The sequence below is a fragment of the Nanorana parkeri genome, unplaced genomic scaffold, assembly GCF_000935625.1.
Source record: "Nanorana parkeri isolate BGI_ZX_2015 unplaced genomic scaffold, ASM93562v1 scaffold323, whole genome shotgun sequence".
Classification (NCBI taxonomy): Eukaryota; Metazoa; Chordata; class Amphibia; order Anura; family Dicroglossidae; genus Nanorana; species Nanorana parkeri.
The window spans coordinates 443,434-468,884 of record NW_017306591.1 but is presented as its reverse complement, the minus strand read 5'-3'; the positions used below and the strand labels follow the sequence as shown (position 1 = coordinate 468,884).

The window sequence follows — 25,451 nt, the reverse complement described above, 5'->3', positions numbered from 1 at the left end:
TCTAATGCAAGGAGCATCAACCAATCAGTAGGCAGTTTCTCTTATCCAATCTCCAATCCGATTGGTGGATTAATGTGCTAGAATGTTATTGTTGCTCTCTAGAGTAGACATAGACATCCTGTGCTAAAAAATCTGAGCAATGCTTACGATTATCCGACCATTTCTGAACTTCTCTGGATTGGGTCATTATGGTATCTGTTGGTTGGAGGCAATGAAAGCAATGGAATTAGGAATATGTCTGTGAAGGGTCTCATGCATCCATAGTATAGCAATAAAAAATAAGTCAAGGCAACTGGACTTGCTGTATTTTTCTTAAAGTGACATTAAACCCTCAGATTTTTTAACATAAACCAATATCGTAATGTGCGCCTTACTGTAATCCATGGTAGTTTCCCTTCTCTTTGCTGCTCTTCCTTTTAAATCCTCATGTCTTCTTATGCTGGGGGAGAACTTCCCTTTTCAGCTCAGGGCCTCTTCCTGTAGTGCTGGCTCAGATTACAAGCCTATAGAAACTAATACACAGACACCGTGTATCCATTCCTGAGACAAGGCAGTCTGCTGCAAAACAGAAGTTCTGCAGAGCATGAGAAGAGATACAGATTTAAAAGGAAGAGCAGCAAAGAGAAGGGAAACTACCCTGGATTACAGTGAGGCGCACATTACAGTATTGGTTTATGTTAAAAAATCTGAGGGTTTAATGTCACTTTAAGGACGTTTCGCTGGTCGTCCAACTAGCTTTGCCAATTCAGACCAGCTTTCCCATTCTTAATTGAGGGAGCTAGTTGGATGACAAGCCGAACGTCTTCAAGACAAATACAGCGAGTCCAGTTGCCTTGGCTTATTTTTGACTTATATACCATGACCTGGGTGAATGAGAACCTTCACCGACATATTCCTACTGCCTTGATTTTCATTGCCTCCAGCCACCAGAGACCCTAATTATCCAATCTCGAGAGTTCAGAAATGGTCGGATAATCGTAACCATTGCTCAGATTTTGTAGCACAGGATGTCTATGTCTACTCTAAGGAACTACTAAATCAAGGCGACTGAAGTCCATTGGCCTTGATTTATTTTTTACCGATATGCAGTAGGAATATATTCCTGCGAGCTGGCTCAATCCTTTCCTTTGCAATGGAGCGGAGGAAAGGGTCAGAGTACTGTGAGCAGGGCTGGCGCTGCCACTAGGCAAACTAAGCAGCCACCTAGAGCGCACTGCTATCTAGGGCACAGCCTCAACCACTTACCGACCATCTGGCCCCCCCCCCCCCCATTTCAAATTGCAAAAGCCAATAGCAGGCTGGCTAATACACCCGCCCTCTGCTCAGTGGGTGGGGTTTCAATAGCCAGTCTGCTATTGGCTATTTCAAATTAAATTACATCCACCTGTCACCTACATAAGATAGCTCGCAGGAGAATGGGGCCACGTGGGGGGTGATTTGGGGTTGTGCCGTGGATGGGGGGGCTGGGGGGTGCAAGAAGCTGGTCTTGCCTAGGGCGCAAAATAGTCTAGCACCGGCCATGATTGAAACTGTGTCCTAGTTTAACTTGACGCTAAGCTGACTTCTTTGAGGGTGAACTGGGAGCAGGCCGATACCAGCCCATCTACGCTGACCCTTACTAACTCTGTAGCCTTAAAAGACGATCCCGACCCCTAAAGGTAGTATTCCCACCGATACGTATCACTGAACCTTTGGGAAAAGTTTAATGATAAGTGAGGTATTTATATAAAACCATTTTGATCAAAACCATCATTTCATTTTGTTATTTGCTTATAAAAAAGACCTCGGCTTTGGTGGGAGTCTGTCTGATGTTTGGAATACATTCCCCCTTGTCTCCATTTGATCTTCACCTTCAGATTTGTAACTAACAGATAGGATAACCCCCCAATGACTATTTGGTCATGCATGACTGACACATGCAAAGTTTGCAACAGGTTCAAGCCTCGCTGTCAACAATTGGGTCATGTAGGGTTTACCTCCAGAGATAACCGTACACATAAAAGGCTTTGATGCACAAATCATCGCACTCAGAGACCTTTCAGGAATATGGCAATGTGAGCTGACATGGGAAGATGTCGGTGATGGATCTGCCTGTTTATGGCCAGGCTTAAAGGGTTATTAAACAATTTTTGCATACATATATAGATATATATCTATATATATACAGTATAGATAGATATTGCAAAGACTCCGTGGGACATGAGAGGAGAGGAGGACAGAGGAGTCAGCGCTGGATCGGAGACCCGCACCAGCGGTGGAGGGACAGATGAAAAAAAACAGTAAAGAAGAAGATGATCAGATTAAGAGACATCATTTAAGGTAAGTCCCTACAGCAGGATTGGGAAGGGGGGGGGTTTGACTTTAATGTCACTTAAATTGCATCATACACAAACACCCTCCTATGATTTGTTTCTTATCCCATGATAACAGATATGTCAGTGTTACGTTGGAGCAGTCAACATTTCTGATAAAAAGGACATAATACTCGCCAGGAGACGAAGGCAGCCTGCTCAGCTGCAGGTTGACATATTCAGCTCGGCAATAAGTAATGACCACAAGCTAGACGGCTTCATGTTAGGCTAATGGATGACAATCTGTTACACTGAAAGGGTTAATGCGATGCCTTCACTTCTATCCTGTGTGATTTAAAGGCCAGATGCCCTAGTGGGAGTATAGAAGGGGTTGGGTAGGAGGTCAAGTGGTAATCAAAAAAGCAAAAACAAAACAGAAAAAGAAGGCCAAGCCTCCTCCCCCTTGCTGAATAGAACAGTTGCCATTTCACGGCTCAGTAACCGTCTAACTCCCTCCAGGGTTTTCCCTGACTTGTGACCTCTGCAGTCAGTACTTAGCACTTTCAAAGGAGGCGAGGAGCCCCAGAGGGGTGACCTGGGCAGGAACCGACTCCCAAACCTGCATCAAGATGGGAAGCAAATAGGAGAGGACGCGTGAGAGGGAAAGGAAAATGTCTGATATAGGAAACATGGAGGCAGGAATCGGAAAGATCCACTGCAAACTCTGAAAACTTTTACTAGAAATTAGACCGTGTTAGGTGCAAAGTTCATGGAGCACAGGGAAGTCCCACCACCACCACCACAAGACACGGGGGAACTTCCACCCCCATGGGACACGGGGGAACCTCCACCACCATGGGACACAAGGGGAACCTCCACCACCATGGGACACGGGGGAACCTCCACCACTATGGGACACGGGGGAACTTCCACCACCATGGGACACGGGGGAAACTTCCACCACCATGGGACACGGGGGAACTTCCACCACCATGGGGCACGGGGGGACTTCCACCACCATGGGACACGGGGGAAACTTCCACCACCATGGGACACTGGGTTAACTCCAACCACCATCTAGTCTGGTTGGCCTGAAGTTTACGACACAGCTGGGGCAGTGCAAGGCCAGATTTTATGTTACACCTGATCCTACAAAACAACATAAAAGAAGCTTGACTGTGATGCAGAAATCAGATGCAGTCTTTCTTTTAACTACCAGAACACTAAAGGATGCAACTTTGACTTCAGATTCATCTGTTACTAATCCAAAATGATTTACTTCTGACAATTATAATGAAAAGAATATGAGTGGGAATATGCATAGATTGCACGTAGTCAATGTTTAAAGGAGAATTATGGGGTAAGTGCTTTTCCCCATAGCTCTCTTTAGGGTCACGGGAGGACATATACTAACCTCCTACTAAAGCTCAGTATTGCCCGCGATCTACTGACAGCGCCGCAGCCGGGACGGATCTCGACAATATTGTCGAGATCCATCCAATAGCGTGAGTGACAGCGGGCTTTGCCTATCTAGAGCCAGAGTCAGCTGTGCCCGCCCCCTCCTCTGTTCGTTCCTCCACTCAGCGCTGGAGGATCGAAGAGGGGATGGGGGGGGGGGGGGGGACCCCGGGGGGGGGAATCCCTGCAGGGAGCGGTGACTGACAGTCACCCTTCCCTATGCTATCCAAAACAAAAAAAACAAAAACAAAAATTTGCCTGTTCCAACTTACATACAAATTCAACTTAAGAACAAACCTACAGTCCCTATCTTGTTCGTAACCCGGGGACTGCCTGTATATAAGAAAGCCAGATTGTCCTGCATGAGAATACGGCTATAAGGCAAGGGTAGCCAAATGTTAGACCTGCTATGGTAAAACTACAAATGGTTATCATGCATCTACCTCTAAGACGCCGTGGTTGTCAGAGTCATACAACGTCTAAAGGGACTTGTAGTTTCACCACAGCTGGAGGGCTGAAGTTTGATTACCCCGGCTTATAGGTTCTTCGATACCCATGTAAGATTTGAGACGATAAACATATTTTTATGCACAAAAATATCTAACGGAGACATTCCAGGCTGTAATAATGTATCGCTGTGCGGTTATTGTAATAAGCAGTCTCTGGCGTGCAGTTGATTTTTTTTCTGACAGCTTTGTGGATGATGGTATGAAAGATTCTCTGTTACATAAAAAAGACTGCGCGTGTTGGGGTAAGCAGGCTCTCCTAGGACCAATAACCTACTTCCCCTTCCTCCTAAAATCCACACAGCCTCCCCCCCATGTTCTACTGATGTTATCAGATCACAGCTTCTGGTTTTCCACTCATAACAAATCACTTTGTAGATCACTTGACCTGACGTGTCTTAATGAGGCCAGGTCTATCCTCCGAGGTGAGGCGTGTTAAACACTGACAGAGGTGTCACATAGTTCTCTTGAAAGAAAAAAAACACTTGTGTTGTACAGATAAATGACAACATGTTTATGTAAGAAGATAGGAGCACCTTCCAGGGGGGGCAAATTTACAGAATCGCTCGAGCCAAAAGTGGAGTTATGTCTAAAGTTTTCCTCTGGTTCTTGGCGTGGTTATAATAATATATTAAGCCAGTTGGTGTCTCAGCCCAACAAACTCTACCCGTAACTAGGGATGCACCGATACCAATTCTAGCATCGGTGCAGATAATTTGGGCAAGTACTCATACTCGCCCAAATGCTCTCATACTTACCTCCGATAGTGGAACTTCCTGACTGACCGGCAGTGCCGAAAGAGCGAGGAGCCGGCTTATTTTCCAATCAGGAAGCCGGGCGGTGGGTTACGAAAAAAACCCGGTATCGGTGCATCCCTACCCGTGACTGTAGGGTGGAATGATCTCTTAAAAAGGGTACCTATGGTCAAAAAACAAAACATAAATCTGTATTTCCATAAGTTCTATCCCGCTCCTAATAACCAGATCCATCTAGAAGAAGGATGGACGTCCTCAATGCAATGACACCATTTCACTAAGCCCTCTGAATATGTATTTCATTGTGTCACCACTCTAAGCCTGCCCTCTGACTTACAACTCAATGTCTGAACAATGTAACATTATCACTGCTTGCTGGAAGCAATGCATGATGGGATATGTGGTCTTGAGAAATGGAGATTGCATCACATCAAGCAGCAAGGAAAGAGACGCAGAGCACACTGGGAGTCCGGGAAAATGTTGCAAGTGATGGGTAGATGAAGACAGCACTCAGGGGCGTCCCGAGGCGTGGTGTCACCCGGAGCGGCCAGTGGGTGACACCACGCCATGACGTAATTGCGAATGCGTGATGACGTCACTCCTGTTATCTGCCGGCGGCCATCTTGGTGATGGATGCCGGCAGAGAGAGGAGGGAACATTGACCCTGCGGGATAAGGTATGCCGCCGGGTCCCTTCCTCTCTTGTGCAACTGTCGGGCTCTCAGTCCATGACCGAGTGCCCAACTTTTCAGTGGGGGAGAGACCAAAATGACTGACAGTGATTTTGGTGTCACCCCCTCCAATGGTGTCACCCGGTGTGGGCCGCACCCCCCTAGTGACACCACTGGCAGCACTCACTACATAAAATGGATTTATTAACTAAGCTGTGATTGCATTATCAAAAACAACTCCAGTATATATTCCTATTACTATGCCGATGTTATAACAGGGTAGTGTATGCCGGGACTTTACAAAGCCTTTAAAGCTGCCCATGTACATTCAGATAATCTGCAAACAAGGCTTGTTATAGCAGGGTTCTGCTCTTCAATGAGGCATGTATGGATCCCCCCGCTACCCGCATATACAGGCAGGAGTCTGTGATAATTTGAGGGCTACACGGGATCATGTATGCGAGTCTCGTAAGATTATTCCCGCTAACAACGTGCGCAGTTGGTTGTATCTCCCAGAAGGGCTCAGCGTCTGATGAAGTATGGGAAACATTTAAACATGCGTCTTTAATGCAACTTGTAACCCTTTTTCATCCCATTTCTTAGTTTTAATGACCCATTGAACTGATTTATTTCATCAGATTGATATCGTAGAAAAAAATTACACTTTTTAGTAAATCACTCCCCTAGGCTGACTGTTATGTAAAAAGTCATTACAGGAGAAGGAACAGAAAAAGAATTCCTCAGGGACAGATGAGACGATGTACTAACCTGACCTTCCGCTTCAACAAGAGCTTCAGAGACCCTCAGAGCACATGTTCTCTATAAGAGGGAACGAGAATGTCAGCCTGGGGCACGTAAGAAGGAAAGTGTCTAAATATAGAGGACTGACCAGGATATAACCTTTCTGACCATCCCCTGTGAAAGGAGACTGAATCATGGATGACACCTGAATGGTGACAGCAGCTAATAGGTCATTCTTTTGAGGCTGAGCTTCTATGCTCTGAAACCTACTCACTGGATACAACACCCTGAGAACTTGTATTTAGCTGCTTTAATGCAGTTTAATTCCAATCTGTTATTAATGAAAAGGAAAGCTAAACCCTTGAGTCCATTTTTGGATTTTCCCTTTTATAAAGCCCAAAACTGTGAGATTGTGGCCTTCCTGGCCTAAAGTGCCAGCACTCACTCACTTTACTGTATCTATGGAGGGATCCATGTTTTTTTTACCCAGGCTGGACTACAGCCATCTCTTTTGTTCATCTCCATTACACAGGGGGGTAGGGGGTATTGGCAGTTTACAGAAGGAAGATAACATTGTTTTTTCTTTCTGTTCAGCTCACGGGAATTTTTGCATTTCTGGCAAGATCCAGAAAATATTCTTAGCTTGAAAAATGAGAACTCATGCAGCCACCACATCTAAGGGCTGGCAAGCAAACAAATATTACATTTGTGTTTGGTTATCCTTTAAAGCCCATCTCCCGGTAAATATTTACCCCCCATCCCCAGGGCCGTCCCTATGATGAGGCAGCCTGATGATGCTGGTTGCCTCAGGTGGCACCTCATTTGGTTCGTCATGTTCCAGGTTGCTAAGAGCTCTTAGCAACCTGTGATGCTCTGGCTTGCGTCCCACCCAGGTCCTGGCAACCAGTGATTGATGTCAGTAGACGCCTGAGGTATATTCTCACAGCCCCACAACCCCCCTGGTCTTGTGCACCACCAGCACCCCACCACAGGCAGAAGGGGGTCTATGGACACCCCTGATCCTCCCACCTCTAAACCATTCTGCACATTTGGTTCCATTCCTACCCTGTGAAGAAAAATATGCCCACCTAAGTCTGCTGTCTTGGTTCCTCCCTGGTGCCATTTCTGGGTATGGGAGGACTGGTAATCCAGCACTGCAGATGTGCTCGCGTCGGCCCGTCCTTGACAGTCCCCTCACACCGATGTCATGCTGAAGACTGCTCAGTGATGTGGATACCTGATGAAGGACCTCACCTCCTGTAAACAGAAGAATAGTGAAGACCTTGGATCACAGCACCATGTGACCATGGCTTTAGGTGAGTAAAAAGGGCATTTAAAGGTGGTGGGAGGAGGGGGGATAGGGGGAGCCTGAAGATCAGTTGTACAATACCAAAAAAATAGAGAGAAGGGGCAAAGAGAATAGTTACATGGTGTCCGGACCAGAGAGCGCAAACTATGTGTGGAAAAGCTGAACAGAGACAGATTCCCAACTGGCAACAAGTGGTTTTTACAGCCAAAAACGGGAAATTTAGAGAAAAAATACAAAATCCCGACATTGATTTATAGTGTTTATTCCGTGGATATGAAGTAGCAATTATACAGCAAGTATTCTCAAAAGAAGGACAATTAAAAAATTTCAGATTGGACAGCAACCCCGAGACGGTCAGCAGGTCAGGCCACCCGTATGAGAATTAACGTGACCCAATGTCTGATCAGAAGTTGCTATAGAAAGGCATCTTTATAAATTCTTCCAAAATTGAGGATGCAGAACAATTCACTAGAGAGCCCCGCTGGAACCGATGAGAGGATTTCAGAGACGGTGTTCGCATTTTCCACGTAGTTCAAGCTGTCACATGATGGCGCTGCCTATGGTAAATCATGAAGCTTGTCTCTTGGGTGAGAATATAGATTACGTATTGACTGAGCTTCGTCATGTGTGAAACGAAATCTAATGGAAGTAAAATGAAAGGGGCATGACACGTGTTGTAATAGACAGGCCGAGTCAATGAATAAGGTTGACCATTTCATGTCGCTGTGTATCCACCCAACCAGTCATGACTCACAGTCATTTTGGTGTCACCCCCCCTCTGAAAAGTCGGGCGCTCGGTCATGGACCGAACGCCCGACAGTATCAGGAGAGAGGACCTTATTCAGCCGGGTGACTGTCCCCTCCTCTCTCTGCCGGGCGTCCATCACCAAGATGGCTGCCGGCAGGTATCAAAATACTGCCGCGCGTGCGTGATGGCGTCACGCGCATGCGCAGTGACGTCTCGGCGGGGTGACACTCGGTTACCGCTCCGGGTGTCACCCAGCCTCGGGACGCCCCTGCACCCAACTACAATATTCTAATGTCTGTTATTGTGTAAGTGTAACTGTCATTGATACAGACTGTCTGGGCCAAAAATCATTCTGTCAATTTGCTAATGGCATCATTGCTAAACAGCTTGTACAAGCATAGCAGCGAAGGATGGACAATGAAGTATATGGTTTCACTGCCTGTCTGAAGGGTGGATGAGTTGGGGAGATCACGGCAGCTCCATTGACTCATTACACATTAGGCCCCATTCACACTTGGCGATTCGCAAATCGCGCGTTTTTCGCGCGATTTGCATTTTGCGCGATATCGCGCAAATGCTTGCATTGAAAAGCATTGAATCGCGGCAAATTCCGCTCCAAAAAGGGTCCTGCTGTAGCGACACACGACCCGCGACAGCAGGACCCTTTGCCCCATTGCCAAGCATTGGAAAGCGATATCGAGCGGTAAATAGCCACGATATCGCGGGAATTACCGCGCGATAAATCGCTCAGTGTGAACGGGGCCTTAGAAGATGACCAGATGTTCCACTACCCGATGTTGTCAATGAGATATCTGACCATCTATGGTCAGTCTAAGGTTGGAGATATTTTCTTGGCCTCTAAAGCCTTGTTCTTGTGCGAGGACTCGCTGAAATTCGCATCCGTCGATTACAGATGCATGTGTGCAGAATGGCCACACCTAGACAATGGCAAGCTCTGCAGAAGAGTTGGCAAGAGGTGTGAAAGAGGTCATCAGCGTCAATACTGGGGCAACCTTCCCTGAACAGGGTGGGGGCCTTTGATATTATCTCTCTTCTATATAAAATGCCATATCAACACGTCTACCCTGACAAATTGGCAATTCACCCCTTCAGCCAAGTGAGTCAAATGATTACCGCCTATGCAGACTTTCTGACACCAAGGATAGGATTATGTAACTAGAACAGAGTGTTCCACGACTTACACACCTCCCATCCTGTTCCAGGAAGAACCAACATCTCCACATTCCATTGTGATTGGATTGAGGTGTCTGTGCTAACTGTGTGGATATAAATGTTACGGTATGATTCTAATACTCATTAGAACTGAAGAAGTGGCTTGGATAAGCTATAAAATATCTTCAACGTTACGGAAGTCCATGGACATGGCTACTACTACCGTGTTTTCATGAAAATAAGACACTGTCATATTTTTTTGGGGCTCAAAAAAACACACTAGGTCTTATTTCCGGGGTAGGTCTTATTATTTTTTTAATGTACAATCCACACTTATTCATGTAGAAAAGTCTACATGTATTCATGTACAAAAATATGGTGATCAGGGCACTCGGGGGCGCCGTACCTTTCTAAGAGCAATTTGCTAACCAATCGCTGGCCAGAATGAGCGAAGCGCGCTTTCACTATTGATTCCTCACAGGCGGGGAGTGCATTTGGTATCACTCCGCCTGTGATAGGAGCCGGCGCTATAGAGGAGGCATCGGCTTATGCGGCTCTGCTCCCACCGCTGCCCCCTCGCTTCCTCTAGCGCTGGCTTTGTTGGCATCGCTGATTCTCTCCCGCGGCTCTTCAGGTTCCCCCTTATGCCACCACCGGCCCTGGGAATGGTCACAGCTAGGCCTTATTTTCGGGGTAGGTCTTATATTTTAGCAATTCCCAAAAATGGTACTAGGTCTTATTTTCGGGGTAGGTCTTATTTTTGGGGAAACAGGGTAGCTAAGTGTGCATTATTAATGCATGAGCTGCCTCCATCATATCCAAAAATCTTTTCTCAGGCTCAGAAAGTACGCTCCCAATGACCCTGTGAAGTGCTCTCTAGATTTTTGCTGCGGTGGTTTACACAGAACTCAGCCCGCAGTGTGGTTGCTGGATAACCTTGATTGATTTCACTTGCTTCTTGGAATTGCTTTAAAAAAAGTTGTTTTATCAATGAGCAAGAGCCTATTAACCCGACAGATCTGCCCTATGTATAGCTCCGCAGACAAGCCTATATTGTATCTAAAGTGTCCTTCTTGGGAACAGGTCATGGCGGGGGCTTTAACAAGCCATATTTAATTAAGAGGGAATTCAGGCATGTCATTTAATTGCTTTGTCATGTAGACTGGTGAGGTGGTGTAAATTTAATGGACCGCAGGAGGTAGAAAAAACCATCGCCACAGCCAGCACTATCAGCAGATGTTTGTTTGGCGGAAGCCGTCTACGGATAGGAGGCTCGGAGATAGGCACGGGTGACCATTTGTTTGCAATTTATAAAATGTACCTGATTCGGCCCTTCCACTTTTTATTTTCTCCCGCACGTTTTGCTGGAGCCGGTCCATTTCTCTTGCAGGCATGTGGGCCTCTCTTGCCGTGCAACGTTCTCAAGCAAACTGGAGAGTAGAACCTGAGTCTGGGCCGGCAGCCAGCAGTCTGGGAGAAGTGGGGGGGGGGATCACAACCCTTGCCCTCTCCTCACCATTGCTATTCTTCAGGTTACCACTTATGGAAAAATGAATCGCTTCTATTAAAAACAGGAATTTTCCATTGCAGATCTGAATTTTGCCGATAGCTCATTCTAGTTTTTCTTTTTTTTCTTCATTCTTTACAAACTTGTGACATCGTCGAGGAAATGGGAATTTCAGTCCGGAAATAATTGTGTTAGTCTGCGGCTTTTTTCATCAATAAATTACGCCGGGTATTTATTGACAGGTCGAGTGGCGTCGGAGGGGTGGAGAAACCTTGAAAAATCAGGACTGGTTCAGCAGCTTGGCTGTTTCTTCAAGCTCCCGCAGTGGTGGTGATGGTGGCTTGTTTGTCTGACCTCTGAGGGTTTTCGATATCCTGCTACAGGCAGAGAAGGGACTGAGGAAAAAATAACACTGTGGACCCTTCCAGCATCAGCTCAAAAGTAGTGAGCTATGAAAACAAATATAGTTTTTAAAAGGTAATCGAACCCTTGCTATTCTGCTTTAAACTACATCAGGAACATAGAAGACATTTCAAATCAAACTGCAATTTTTTAATTGGGAAGAGTATGCCCTTAAAGGGACCCATCTTTGCCCCCTTAGGCCCCATTCACACTGAGCCACATGAAAATCGCGCGATATTGAGCGACATCGCGCAACTTTTTCCTATTGGGCTGTATGCAATCAGGAGCAATATCGCTCTAAATCGCTCGAAAAAAGGGTCATGTAGGAGCAACAAGCTACCAGCGACGAGCTACAAGCGATATTGAGCGACGAGATGTGAACAGCTCCATTGAAATGGATTGGAGAAGCTACATAGAGTGATATCGCGTGGAAATATGAGCGATATCGCTGCAAAAATCGCTCGATAAATCGCTCAGTGTGAATGGGGCCTAAAAGGGACCCATCTTTGCAAGGACACCTTTGGGTGCTCTGGTTACCTCCCACAAACCAATAGCATAAATAGGGATTGATTGTCCTTCCCGCACATTGACCCATGCGTGTAACTGTGGGAGCCATCAGATGTTTAACATCTTTAGGGGGGTTGAGGGGGTTCTATGTATTCTGTATAGTGCTCCCTTATATGTCAAAACTATATAGATGCACAAAATAAGGACGTTGCAATCTTCTCACATCTTATGAGTACTTAATGATTCTGCTCAGACTTTCAATCTCTACGTGGCTTATCCTGTAATTAATTATACCCCATGGCCAGATTTCCCACAAGGCCAACTGAGGCCTGGCCTTGGGGCAGCAGGGAGTAGAGGGGCAGCAGGGGTGTGGAATTTCTATCTCCCAATGGCTGGGACATGTAGTTCCGGGTGCCGGGCGGGTAGTTGTTTTCTACATTTAGCCCTGCTTTAGGCAAGCAGAGCTAAATGTACAGCGGTGAAGCCACCGCTTGTTTTGTACTAGTGATCTCGGCGATGTGATCTCGGCGACTAGTGACTAGTGATCTTGGCGAGAACACTTGTATGCAGCCTGCATACAGGGGGGAACATTGAGGAACCTGGCATTGGGGCAGCAGAGAGAGTAAATCCGGCCCTGATTATACCTCAATAGGTAGATTGCATTGAATGTACATGACTATAGTGTAAGGGGAGCACTGATATGAAATATGGTAAGAATAATAGGACTCAGTAAATGTCAATTCATCAATATCACTTTCAGGTAAGCTGTGAAATAATAAACTAAAATGTGCATTCATGGAAATCCATTTGCACAACAAAATTCCTGCGAGTTGTGACAGAAGCTAATCTTGTCTTGAATTGTATTGTCATTGTAATGTCTTCCTTACATTGTAAAGCACTGCACAAACTGTTGGCGCTCTATAAACCCTGTATAATAATAATAATGTTTGTTGCTTTCTTATGAATCTCTTGGTGGCCCACACATGACCCGATTATTGAAGCCTGATAAATCGGTTGCATAACTAGGATCAAGGCCAACATTAGAAGGGAAGATCCTAGACCACGTGCCAATGTGACATAAATTGCGTTCAGCCCATTACAGCATTGCTTTTTAACCGCGGAGGGCAGGTGGCCCCAATTGCTGTCGTCTTGGCACCCTGTTTTGGCCACGGCGGTGCACATCCTACAAACTGCGCCAGGGTTCCTTTTCTACATCTTGGCCAACGGCGACTAGTAGACTGCCCGGGAGTGTTAGCTTGACACAAAGTGTAACAGTAATTAAGAAATAAAGCCTTCTGCCCCGCTTCACAGTAATCAATGTGCTAAGTAACTTCCATGGTCCAATGCTTCAAAAATCACCATTAGCCTACGCCACTTACGGCCAGAAAATTTCTTATTTTCTGCTTTTCATCGTCCGCGGACTGGGGGGGAAGCTCCACTTCGCAGTATTTATACATCTGCACTTGCAACGATGACAATAAACTCGTTTCCGAGGGTGTTACGAATCAGAAATTTGTCCCATTTTCTCCACCACCTTCCAGTGCGCGTTGGCTGCCTGGTTTGAGGTTTCAGTGGCCAAAAAAATATCACCGGGAGGAGAGGACGGAGGGCCGTGTGTAGTATGTCACAATGAGCCGCTTTATAGAAGATTTTTCTCAGCTTTCTGTGCAGCTGTTCCGATCTGGGAAAACTTTGTCTTTTCTGCCTTTTCACGATGCAAGCTCTTCTGGAACGTCACAGATCTTTTACATTTTACTGGTGCAGCATCTACAGTCTGAGACTTGTTGGCACCGGAAACAGTGCCCTCACCCTGTACATATATAATATATGCATAATTTATGTGTATGTGCTGAGAAAACAGAACATTTCATATCAATCCAAGGGAGCTAAAACCTAATTTGCCAACTAGGGTCAATTTTGGGTGGCAACTGCCTTTAATTATGGGAAGATGGAGAAGCATCTGAAGGAACTTCACATAAACAGTAGAGTTATATGGCATTATATACAAAGCCCTTACAGATTTTGTCCCCTGGTGGGAACTGAATCTAGGACCTGAGCACTGCTAGGTCTACTGGCTTCTTATATTTCTCCTGTGGTCAGATTTTTGTTCCCGGCCCCAGGTTTGCACATAATCTGTGGTGGTGGAAGGTGCAGCGTGAAAGGACGCTCAACTTGCAGGGATAAACATGCTCACTCTGCAGCTGACTGGGCTCCACGGCGTAGGTCTGGCTTATATATACTGGCGAGTTCAGACAGGTCAGATAAAGGACAGAAATTATAGACCCTAAAAATTCTTCTGGGACTGCTCGTCCAGCCCTGCAGGAGGCCGAGAGATCTCCAATAAAATGTTTCTAAGCTCCGAACCCTTTTGAGCGCCACTTTATTGTATGAATTCCTTCCAAAACCTGGAAGAGAAGGAGGAGAAGTCATGGAATAGCATTGTTTTTACCAGACAAGAGTTCAGTGGGGTACAGCAAACCTAAAAACTCCTGCAGTGTCCATTACCTGAGGATATCAGTGCCATCTGTCAAGCTGTATAAGGAATTTGTTAGAGAAAGGTACAGTCTATACTTTAGGGGAATATATAGGGCCAAATTAGCTTTTTTGGATGTGCCCAATTTTCTTCAAAAGGTTTGAAAAGAAAGATGTGACTAGTACAATTGTAAAAAAAATCCCATTCGCATTCTTCAACAACCACTTGCTTTATCTGGCCCATAGTCTTTTCATGTGACTAAAGTGGACTGAATTCAGATTGGCTGGCCATATATAATGTTAGACTCCAGGGTACAAGATGCATGCCAACATCTTGCAGCAGATGGATTAACCCCATAGTGCTCAGCATCAGCGCCACGTTTCTCCATCCCGCCTTGCTCTCTTTAGCACTTGTGTCTGGTGTGTGGAGGGCACCCCCTACGGTTTGAAAGTGGCTCATTAGTGTCGACCCCTAACAGCACTTAAAGGGTAAAAACACAACAACTGCAGAGCTCCTGAAAATGATCATTAGCCCCTCGCCCCGGTCCCAGCAGCCCCCCTCCTTTCCTCCCAGAGGTTTTAATATGCAAAGAGCACTGTTCACACGTCTGGGTGTATTGATATCACATTGCCCCGTTCAGGGCTGTCACTGGGACATTCAGCATGTAACGGCCCCCTAAGGTGCAGCCTTTGCCGGCTCCAAAAGATCGGCCACAAAAACTGCTCAGAGTTTCACGCAAGGTGACACAATAAAAGACATCTCACAGCGTCGGACATGCTTCAGAAAAGGCTAAAGATGCCCAGCTCCCCCCCAAGATCCTGTCACTCATTGCCTCCTCTTGTCCGCTACCATTCATACCCTATGTGAAGCTCAGTATAAAGAGCTATAAACATCTGAACAAACCAGGTACTACGCACAACTAAAGCTATGTATCATGTGCGTGTTTCCAGCAGCAAGCACAGACCAGGATATAGAGGAACAAGTCTTCTCTGTAACATTAAGAATCCACAGCTTCAGACTCATTTGTCGGCATGTTCACATATAACATGCACTTTCCTGCTGTGTGCTCAGCTGGCTATCTAAAATACTTTCCGAGAGGACCACCATGTCTTCTGCCCCATTACAGCCTATTCATATAGTTGAATTATATATACATTTTTCATATTTAAAAGAGCAACCCGAGGCAACAACCAAAAATCTTCAGTGAATTGCTATTAATATTCAGGAAACATTACAAGTGTGAATAAATAAAATAAACATCATTCAATTTACCAATCTGATGCAGCTAAATTCCAAAATGGAACCACTTATGTAGATTCCAGGATGGAACCGCTTGTGCTTCTTGGGTGGGTCTGTTCTCTTGGATCACATGATTCTGTGCAGTCTCCCGTAATACAGTGAGTGGCAATGGGAATCTGGTGGTTCACAGAAGACTAGATCACCAGCCATAAGGGGATTTTAAGTAATGGGTGGCCTGGTACAGACAGAAGCTCTGGGCAGGTAGTCTGGTGCATCTTGTCCAGGGCCGGATTTCCCACAAGGCCAACCGAGGCCCGGCCTTGGGGCAGCAGGGATTAAAGGGGCAGCAGAGGTGTGGAATTCCTATCTCCTGATGCCCAGGACATGCAGTTGCGGGCGCCGGGCGGGTAGTTTTCTACAGCGAGGAAGCCGCCACTTGTTTTGTACTAGTGATCTCGGTGATGTCGCCGAGATCACTTGTATGCAGCCTGCATACAGGGGGGCGCAGTGAGGAACCTGGCCTTGGGGCAGCAGAGAGGGTAAATCCCGCCCTGATCTTATCTCCTCTTCAATTATGCCTGGAGTACACCTTTAAATCATTCTTTTAAAACATAGTAACCTATACAGTCATGATAACATGGAAAGATAGTAGACAGGCATTTTATTGTAGAGGTAAAACTGAACTCCAGATATAAAGTACGAATGAATGTATTTTTAAATGCAACGTGTGTATGTGATATCTGTTCAGTTGTATCCAATTTTCAGAGATTCTATGGGCCAGCTCTCTGGGTGCCATGTCTGATATGCTTGAAGGCCTTTTCCATAAAATATATACTTGGTGAGTTTTTTAGAAGACAAGTCTTCAGGTCTTTCCTCAACCCTCCCTAACCAGAACCACCATATTCCCATTGCCACTTTTTCATAGAACATACTTGATGAGTTTTTTTACAGGACAAGTCTTCAGGTCTTTCCCCAACCCTTCCTAACCAGAGCCAACATACAGAATGTGATATCACATATGCAGAGCCAGTTTGTACACACATACTAGGATCAATCCTGACAGGAGCCAATTAACCTATTAGCATGTCTTCGGAGAGTGGGAACAAACCCATTCAAGAACGGGGAGGACATACAAACACTATGCACATAGTTTCCTGTCCAAGATTTGAACCAAGGACCCCAGTGCTAGTTTTAGGAACTTCTCTTTTTTTTGCTAAAGCATCAACCTCTTGTATTCCCCCGTTATGTAAAACTGAGGGAAGGGCAGCACCAGGATGCGATCAGGTGTACTACAGTGAACAGGGCATAAGCAGAAGCATGAGCTAGTATGATGCTGGTCCTTTATTATCCAGGTGGCAGTACAGAAGAGTCAGGTCACCAACTTGGCTATTCCGTTACTGAGGGGTGGATTGCAGCTATAACAGCTTTGATATCCGTATTTTAACTGTGCATTTGGCTAAAATTTAGCTCGTAGCTCTATATAACATGTAAGGAACAGACCATGTGCCTTAAAATGCGGGACATTTGGCTCATATATCGCAGTTTTAAAATGCACACATGGAAAACCATTATTATTTATATCCTCCGATACAATGGTGAAACCAGACTCCGAAATCTCCTCATATAGGATACCAGAGTGAAAAGGACCAGTTTGTGGTGCGGTAGGGCAGGGAATTTATTTTATTGCAAACACAGGGAGTGATGATGGATTCGGCTGCTCTTGGAAACACAATCTGCTGAAAGCTCCCTGTGGTTAAAGCCGGGATTTTGGGGTCTGTAGATAATAACATAGAAAGTGTTCTTTATCTGGCACGATTTTAGTGCGAGCATATACAGAGATTTCACTGTATTCCCTCTGATGTTATCACCGCTCTCTATTAGAGTCTTATAATTACAGACAGATTCCAGGTCTGGATCTTAATAACTCCCCACAGCCTCTAGATGGAGTAACGCAGCTTGTCACTAGAAATCCCCATTTACATTAGCAAAACTGAGTCCTAACAGATAAACAAAATTCACAAGTCTTAGACTTTTCACCTACACGTGTAATATATTGCAGCTAGCTTTTATTTTTCTGCTGCTCCGTCTGTTTTCACGAATTACACATTCATGTATAAGAGGCTACGCAGGACAGGACTCTCTCCCTGCCCCCTTGTGACTGCACTGGGTACCTGCATGGCCAACCACCCATGCTGTGATAGAAGGAATAGGTGTGTGTTACGTGCTCCCTATACCTATACAGGTCAAAGAACTCTCTCCCTGCCCCATGTGACTGTCCAGGGTGCCTGCATGGCCAATCACCCGTGGTGTGATAGGTGTGCGTTAAATGCTCCCCCATACCTATACAAGACAGAGAACTCGCTCCCTGCCCTCTTGTGACTGCAATGGGTACCTGCATGGCCAACCACCCATGCTGTGATAGAAGGAATAGGTGTGTGTTACGTGCACCCCCATAACTATACAGGACAGGACTCTCTCCCTGCCCCCTTGTGACTGTGCAGGGTGCCTGCATGGCCAATCACCCGTGCTATGACACCGAAGGAATAGGTGTGCATTATGTGCTCCCCCATACCTATACAGGACAGAGGACTCCCTCCCTACCCCCTTGTGACTGCGCTGGGAACCTGCATGGCCAATCACCCATGCTGTGATAGAAGGAATAGGTGTGCATTACGGGCACCCCCATAACTATACAGGACAGGACTCTCTCCCTGCCCCCTTGTGACTGCTCTGGGTTCCTGCATGGCCAATCATCCGTGCTGTGCCACCAGGAATAGGTGTGCATTATGTGCTCCCCCATACCTATACAGGACAGAGGACTCCCTCCCTGCCCCCTTGTGACTGCGCTGGGAACCTACATGGCCAATCCCCCGTGCTGTGATAGAAGTAATAGATGTGCGTTACGTGCTCCCCCATACCTATACAGGACAGAGAACTCTCTCCTTCCTCTTTGTGATGTGATTGCACTGGGTTCTTGCGTAGCCAATCACACGTGAAGTCACATGGGAGGAATAGGTGCGAGTCACAAGCTCCCCCATACTTGAAAGCACCACAAGCAGCAAAATAGAACATCAGGAGAGAAAAGTGATGGTTAGTTCTGATGGATGGAGGGGCTGTCCTTCATGGGCATAGCTAATGTCCACTCTAAACTGTTTGTCTGAATATCTCTATACACCAGCAGTGCCGGCGCACATTTCCCATGTTTGATCACACAGATGACACCGCGTTGTCATCTACCTGCAGCCAAGACCTACATTCACTGCAATGCTCCTGTGAACTGACCTCACTTATATGTCATTATCACGATGACATGAGATGACGTAAGAGGAAGACATTAGCAATGAGCAATTACATGATTATTCACAAAATGAATTCTCCTCTTCCATCATCTGTAAGAGTCTGACTCACCAATGACTAAGTACAAGCAACTAAAACTGTTCTACCAACAATGTCAAACGATGTGACTGCAGATGAGAGAAAGGTCCGTGCAAAACCCAAAGTCAAACCCCGGCTGGGAAAGTTCTGAAAAAAATACCCAATCATTTGCAAAACATGATGTCTGCTTGCGCCTGATTGCACGATTCAAGTTAGCACGACTTCGCCTCGTTCACTAAGCTAAGGGCAAATTCATTTTTCAAAGACGAAATTCTCCCTTAGCTTAGTGAACGAGGTTGCGCTGACTTCCAATATCCAATCAAGTACAAGCAAAAAATACAGTTTTTTAAATATTGTTCTTGCGCATGTCTGGGTACTTTTCGCCAAGTGAATCTTCCCTTTGTTTCATCTCACTCACTAAAATATGTGAACATTCACTTTGGAAGTGAATGTCCTGCACTCTTTTAGTAAATCAGGGTCGCTGTTGTTTGCTAACACAGCAGCAATTCATCAGCTCAGTTGACCACACATAATTAAAGAAGAGTCCATGTTCTTATCCTTGCAGTGGGGCTACCCCCGCAGGGAAAGGGTTAGGTGCTCATTTTTGTTTATAACAAAGTTATACTCAACGAAGCTCCGAGCCGTCCAGCTTCAGCATTGGAATCTCCCTCAGTGTCCTCATGCTCTATACATTGTGTATAGATGTGATGAATTACGGGACCTTAGGGAGAGGGAGAAAGGCTCCAGGGACCGGTCTAGGGACAGGTCGGCTCAGAGCATTGACTGGGTATAACTTTTTTTTTTTTAACCTAAACAAGCACTTAACCCTTGCAACCCTAACCCTACTGCAAGGGCTATGAAAATGTTTTCCTGGAGTTCTTCTTTAAAGGGAAGCTCTGATGCAATTTATTTATTTATTACAGGTATTTATATAGCGCCCACAATTTACGCCGCACTTTACATAGTGTCCATTCACATCAGTCCCCCGCCCTCAAGGAGCTTACAATCTAAGGTCCCTATTTTACTTGCATACATACAGGGACAAGTTTTGAGAGGAGCCAATTAACCCACCAGCATGTCTTAGGGGTGTGGGAGATAACCGGAGCACCTGGAGGAAACCCACACAAGCACAGGGAGAACATACAAACTCCTTGCAATTATAACAATATAAGCAGCAAGCATGTAAAAATAGGAACGTCCTGGGGCTTTCCATTGGATGCCTCACGTTTTTCCTGTCACCGTTAGACCATTCCCATCACTGTTAACTCACACAGAGTAAAGCTGGCCACACACCTGTAGATGATGAGCAGACTTTCTATGGTCAGGTGGAAAAAGTGCAGCAGATTCCTCCATCTACGCTAAACTGTGTGTATGGAGGAACCTCCCGCTGGGCCGAGCTTCAGTATCTTGCTAGTCGGTCCCGCTGGCTGTCAAAATATCTGAACAATCTGATTGGACGCAGGCATTGTTCAGGTATTTTGAGACCCAGCGGTGCCGACTAGCAAGATACTGAAGCTTGGCCCACCGGGAGATTCCGCCATAGACATAGTTTAGCATAGATGGAGAAATCTGCTGCACTTTTTCCACCTGACCATAGAAAGTCTGCAGATAATCTATAGGTGTGTGGCCAGCTTAAGACACCTCGATCATTAGCAAATACCCACTTCAGCTTACTAGGGCTGGAACCCCCATTGGGATCTTCCTGCAGTAATGTCTATTGTAATTGAATATTGTGTCTATTTTATAAGGTCATGGAAGATTCTTTGTTTTCCATCCCTGGATACATATACAGTATACTGTGTATATATATATATATTCGTGTGTGTGTGTCAAACTAAGCATTACTTTCAAGTAAACAATACAGAGGCTCAATGTATGCACCCAGTAAGAATACCCGATAGTCTTCGGAACGCAGAAGCGATCTGGCGACAGGTAAGTCGCCAGGATCGCTTCTGTTGTAAAGCCGACAGCTCTACAAGTTTAAACAGACTCCCGGCGGCAAAAGTCGCCGGGAGTCTGTTTAAACAGCCCCGATGCTGGCGACGTACACTGTACGTCGTCAGTCACGAAGGGGTTAAAGTAGAGTTAATGGCCTTTATATTCTAAGGCTTTAGAGTCTCAGACCTGAGCATTGTACCAAAGCCTCTTAATCACCATCTTCGGAGAATAATCCAACCCTAAGAGCTGGCACTCTAATTGGACATCAGCCACCTAAGCTGCCCCACGTCATTATGTATTCATCCTGATATTCGTACACATAATGAGCTGATCAGAATTCAGTTTATAGGGGCTTTTCAGCTCCTACATGCCAGTGTTAAAAGGTATCAGATGAAAATCCCCATCGCAATGAATATAAAGCCAGATTTCACTCATGAATGAGGCCATCACACTATGGGAGAACAGAACCTGGAGCGGGCAGAATAGTTCATGCTTTGACATCCACAACTTAAAGGTTTCTGGTGTCACAGTTGGCTGGTTTAGCTTTAGTTATAAAAAAAAGAGAGAAGAGAGGAAGAAAAAAAATGAACTCCAGATAGTTGTGTTTCTTTTCTTACAAAGTGGAGCAGAGGCCGCGGGGAGATTAAGTGTGGCTGTAGTCTGTCTGCCAGCTCCTTCTATTATATTAATGATATCCACCGAAAGGTCTCACATCGCTTACGGGCTTCCTGTGTTCCTCCAGCTGTCCGGGAACTACAAGTCCCAGTTCTCAACAGCTGGATGGCCCAACGTTGCCCCCGACCTCCCTCGGCTTAGATCATCATTTAGCCTTCCCTAATGGATATACAGGTGAAACTGGAATAATTAGAATATGGTGCAAAGTTCATTTATTTCACTAATGCAACTTATGCGGTGAAACTAATATATGAGAGAGACTCATTACATGCAAAGCGAGATAGTTCAAGCCGTGATTTGTCATAATTGTGATGATTATGGCTTACAGCTCATGAAAACCCCAAGAACCCCAAATCCACAACCTCAAAAAAGTAGATTATTACATGCAATCAATAAAACGAGGATTGTACATAGAACAATATCGGACCTCTGAAAAGTACAAGCATGCATATGTACTCAGTACTTGGTTTGGGCCCCTTTTGCAGCACTTACTGCGATTACTTTTGCACGATATTCTAATTATTCGAGTTTCACCTGTATATTATTTTTAAAGGTTATTGGTTTCTGCTGAACAGCTTGACTCCATCCCATACCAAACGTGTATACTTTGTAAAAGCAGAGACGCGTAGATCTATCAATATGATACATTGACGGTTCTGTTTCATTCGTCGAAGATGTGAAAGGGAATGTACTGTAGAGACAAGTCGATGATTCTGCCACTTTATAGATCGCTGGTTCGGCCTCATCTGGAGTACACGGTCCAGTTTTGGTCACCAGTCCACAGAAAGGATGTCCTTGAGCTGGAAAGAGTCCAAAGAAGGGCCACCAAACTAATTAAGGGGATGGAGGACCAAAGCTATGAGACAAAGTTACTAAATTTAAACATGTTCACGCTGGAAGTGAGGAAAATAAGGGGGGATATGATTTTGGTGTACAAGATGTTCAATGGTGATAGCAACATCAGCAATAAACTTTTTTACAGTAAACTCCAAAAGAAAGACCTAAAATTGGTGGAGAAAAGATTTCAGCACAAGGGGCGTAGGGGGTTCTTTTCAGTTAGAGCGGTTAAAGTCTGGAACTCACTGCCACAAGCGGTGGTATCAGCTGAGAGTGTTGAATCATTAAAAATGCATTTGGACGATTTCCTCGGAGACCGCAACATACAGGGGTACAGGTACTCTTAAGAACAAGATCACACATGGACTCATACACACGCAGAATCACATGCATACAGGCAATGGGTTGAACTTGATGGACCTGTGTCTTTATTCAACCTCAAATACTATGGAAACTATGAAAGCTGCTAATAAGTGAAAGCTGCTCAGAATAATTTTTTGTTTCTGTCCCCCTTATTGGTTAATGGGATGCATGATGGGTCTGTGCTCGCCCCTAACTGGTATGCTGAGGAAGAACACTGACCATCCTTTTTTTTTTAACATGCTGAATACATGGCAGCTCTGGTTCAGTCATTTCAGATACAATGAAGCAAAAATAGCATGTGGCTGGAGAATGGCAGCCGCTGTCGGGATCTTCCAGAGAAGTATCGAGATGGCAAATATCCTTCAATAACTCCAGCGTTGTCCTTTCATTCAAACCGGCAGAATAGTAAAAATGTCTAAAAAAGACCAAATTAAAATCCCCCCCCCCCACTTTGAGCTCCCATTACGCCTCACATCCTTTGTGTTATATTCAGACGGGAAGACCAGCGAGTTCCCGCAGACATACATTTCGATTAAAAGTCGGCTGACCCCAGAGGGATAAGGTCATCTCTCTACTCCTGCTAAGAGGATTAACTAAAATTACTGAGCAGCAAATATATAGAACAAGGTGGGCACATTTCCAGAGATTATCTGGATACGTGTATGTGGCTCAAAGCTGGAAGTGTTAATAGTTCTGAGCTGGAGGCTGTTAATTGCATCATTATGGAGTAATCAGGATGAAAAGAGCTCCCCTGTACGTTCACTAAGGAGCTAATTTCATCCACAGATCTGTTCGGCAGCACATAGCACCGAGCGGGAGGTGGTCAGCTGAGCGACGCATTAAAAATCGAATACTTTTCTTTCTTTTAAAGGGGAATGTTAGTAAAAAAAATATAAACGTCGTTGTTTTCTAAAATCAGTGAGCTGGTGAAATCTAGAATGATAAAATCCCAGTTTGTAAAGCTAGGGGAGCGAACAGCATGCACATAATCGGATGCACGGAGACAAAATAGCTTTACATAGGGATGGCAGTCGATGGGCATGTTGTGTCTGTGCCCACCTCTACCATTAAAAGGTTATGGCATGGTGAAGAGGAGGTGTAACTAATAGCTTAAATTCTTCCACATGTGAATGAGTATTAGAGGCAGAAGATGATGAGAAAAAAAGAGAAACGGGTCTAATTGTAAAATGTTTGCAGAACAAACGCCTCTGCGAGTGCAATGTATTCCTGTGCTCATTGGGTCCACCTAGTGGCCATAATATGCCGCGATTCTCGCTCGCTGGGATGTTCGCTCGGCGAATGCTTTGTAAACAGACCCCTAACTGTTGATGTTTTGGTTAAATTGAGGTTATGTTATTCACACACTTTAGATACAGTGTTAGGGTTTTTGCTTTGTTACAAATGGCCTTGTGCAGTGTTCAGCCCCACTGGGACTGATCTCTTAAAAGAGAAGGAGGGGAGCCACTGAAAAACAAATGCACTTCTATGTTACATGTAGCATTTGGGCTAGTGTGACGTCACATCATGTCCACTAAACACAGGCATGTATAATGAGATATTTGGCTTCACAGAATCTTCCAGACTAGGTGTTTTGGGGCCACTCGGTAGGCATCAAAACCCCCTGGTAAGCACCCCTTTAAGCTACCTTGAGATTCAGCCCTTAGGTTAGGGCTAGCTCTAAAGACACATGGGGGAATTTATCACAGCTACTGCGAGTGTTTGAACTTCCACGGAATATATTTGATGCACTTTGCACTAGATTTATGATGCCGGTGTAATGTTGTTCATAAATGAGGTTTAATAGACTCCGGGAAAGAAGACTCGTAACTTCAGGCAAAAAGCTAAACTGTGGTTTCTTGAAGAAGTGGTCATGGGGACTTCTTAAGTTGCGATTGTTTTGTTAGGTGATGCTCCAGTTTTAATGTTTTGGTAAATGATGGACTAAAACCTCTTCATGTTATTTTAGGGAATCGTCTGGATGAAGGATCAGACGTGGAATCGGAACCAGATCTTCCACTGAAAAGAAAGCAGCGACGTAGTCGTACAACCTTTACAGCAGAACAGCTAGAGGAGCTGGAGAAGGCCTTTGAGAGGACACACTACCCAGATATATACACCCGCGAGGAACTGGCACAGAGGACCAAGCTTACCGAGGCCAGAGTACAGGTAGGCAAGGACCATGAATATGTTTTTGTAACAAAAAGTAGGAGGTGTATGTGGAGCGCACTCGGATGAATAGGTTCTTGGGGTGGGTGGGTGAAATTTTATGTTGGTCACCAATGTGGTGACTGCGGCGTGCAACTCTGTTGTGGACAGGTGAAGGTGTCCTGCCAATGTTCAGTAATATGTTTTTGTAGCCACCTTAACATCAGTTCATAATTATCCTTTGTCGGACCACTATATCTATCAGTTTTGGACATGGCTGCTTTTGCCAGTCTACATTCCTTAACTTATCTAATGGTCAACAGCTATCCTAAATGACCA

The 25,451-nt window shown here is 45.2% G+C and overlaps 1 protein-coding gene across 4 annotated transcripts in view; it reads left to right on the top strand.

Annotated features, from left to right (window-relative positions):
- Positions 1-25,451, top strand: part of PAX7 (paired box 7) — a 111,005-nt gene that overhangs the window by 38,195 nt on the left and 47,359 nt on the right. For all 4 annotated transcript variants that reach the window (XM_018558179.1, XM_018558177.1, XM_018558178.1 and 1 more), the window contains exon 5: positions 24,934-25,133. In XM_018558179.1, the coding sequence (XP_018413681.1) occupies positions 24,934-25,133 (200 nt within the window). The remainder of the gene's footprint in view (positions 1-24,933; positions 25,134-25,451) is intronic.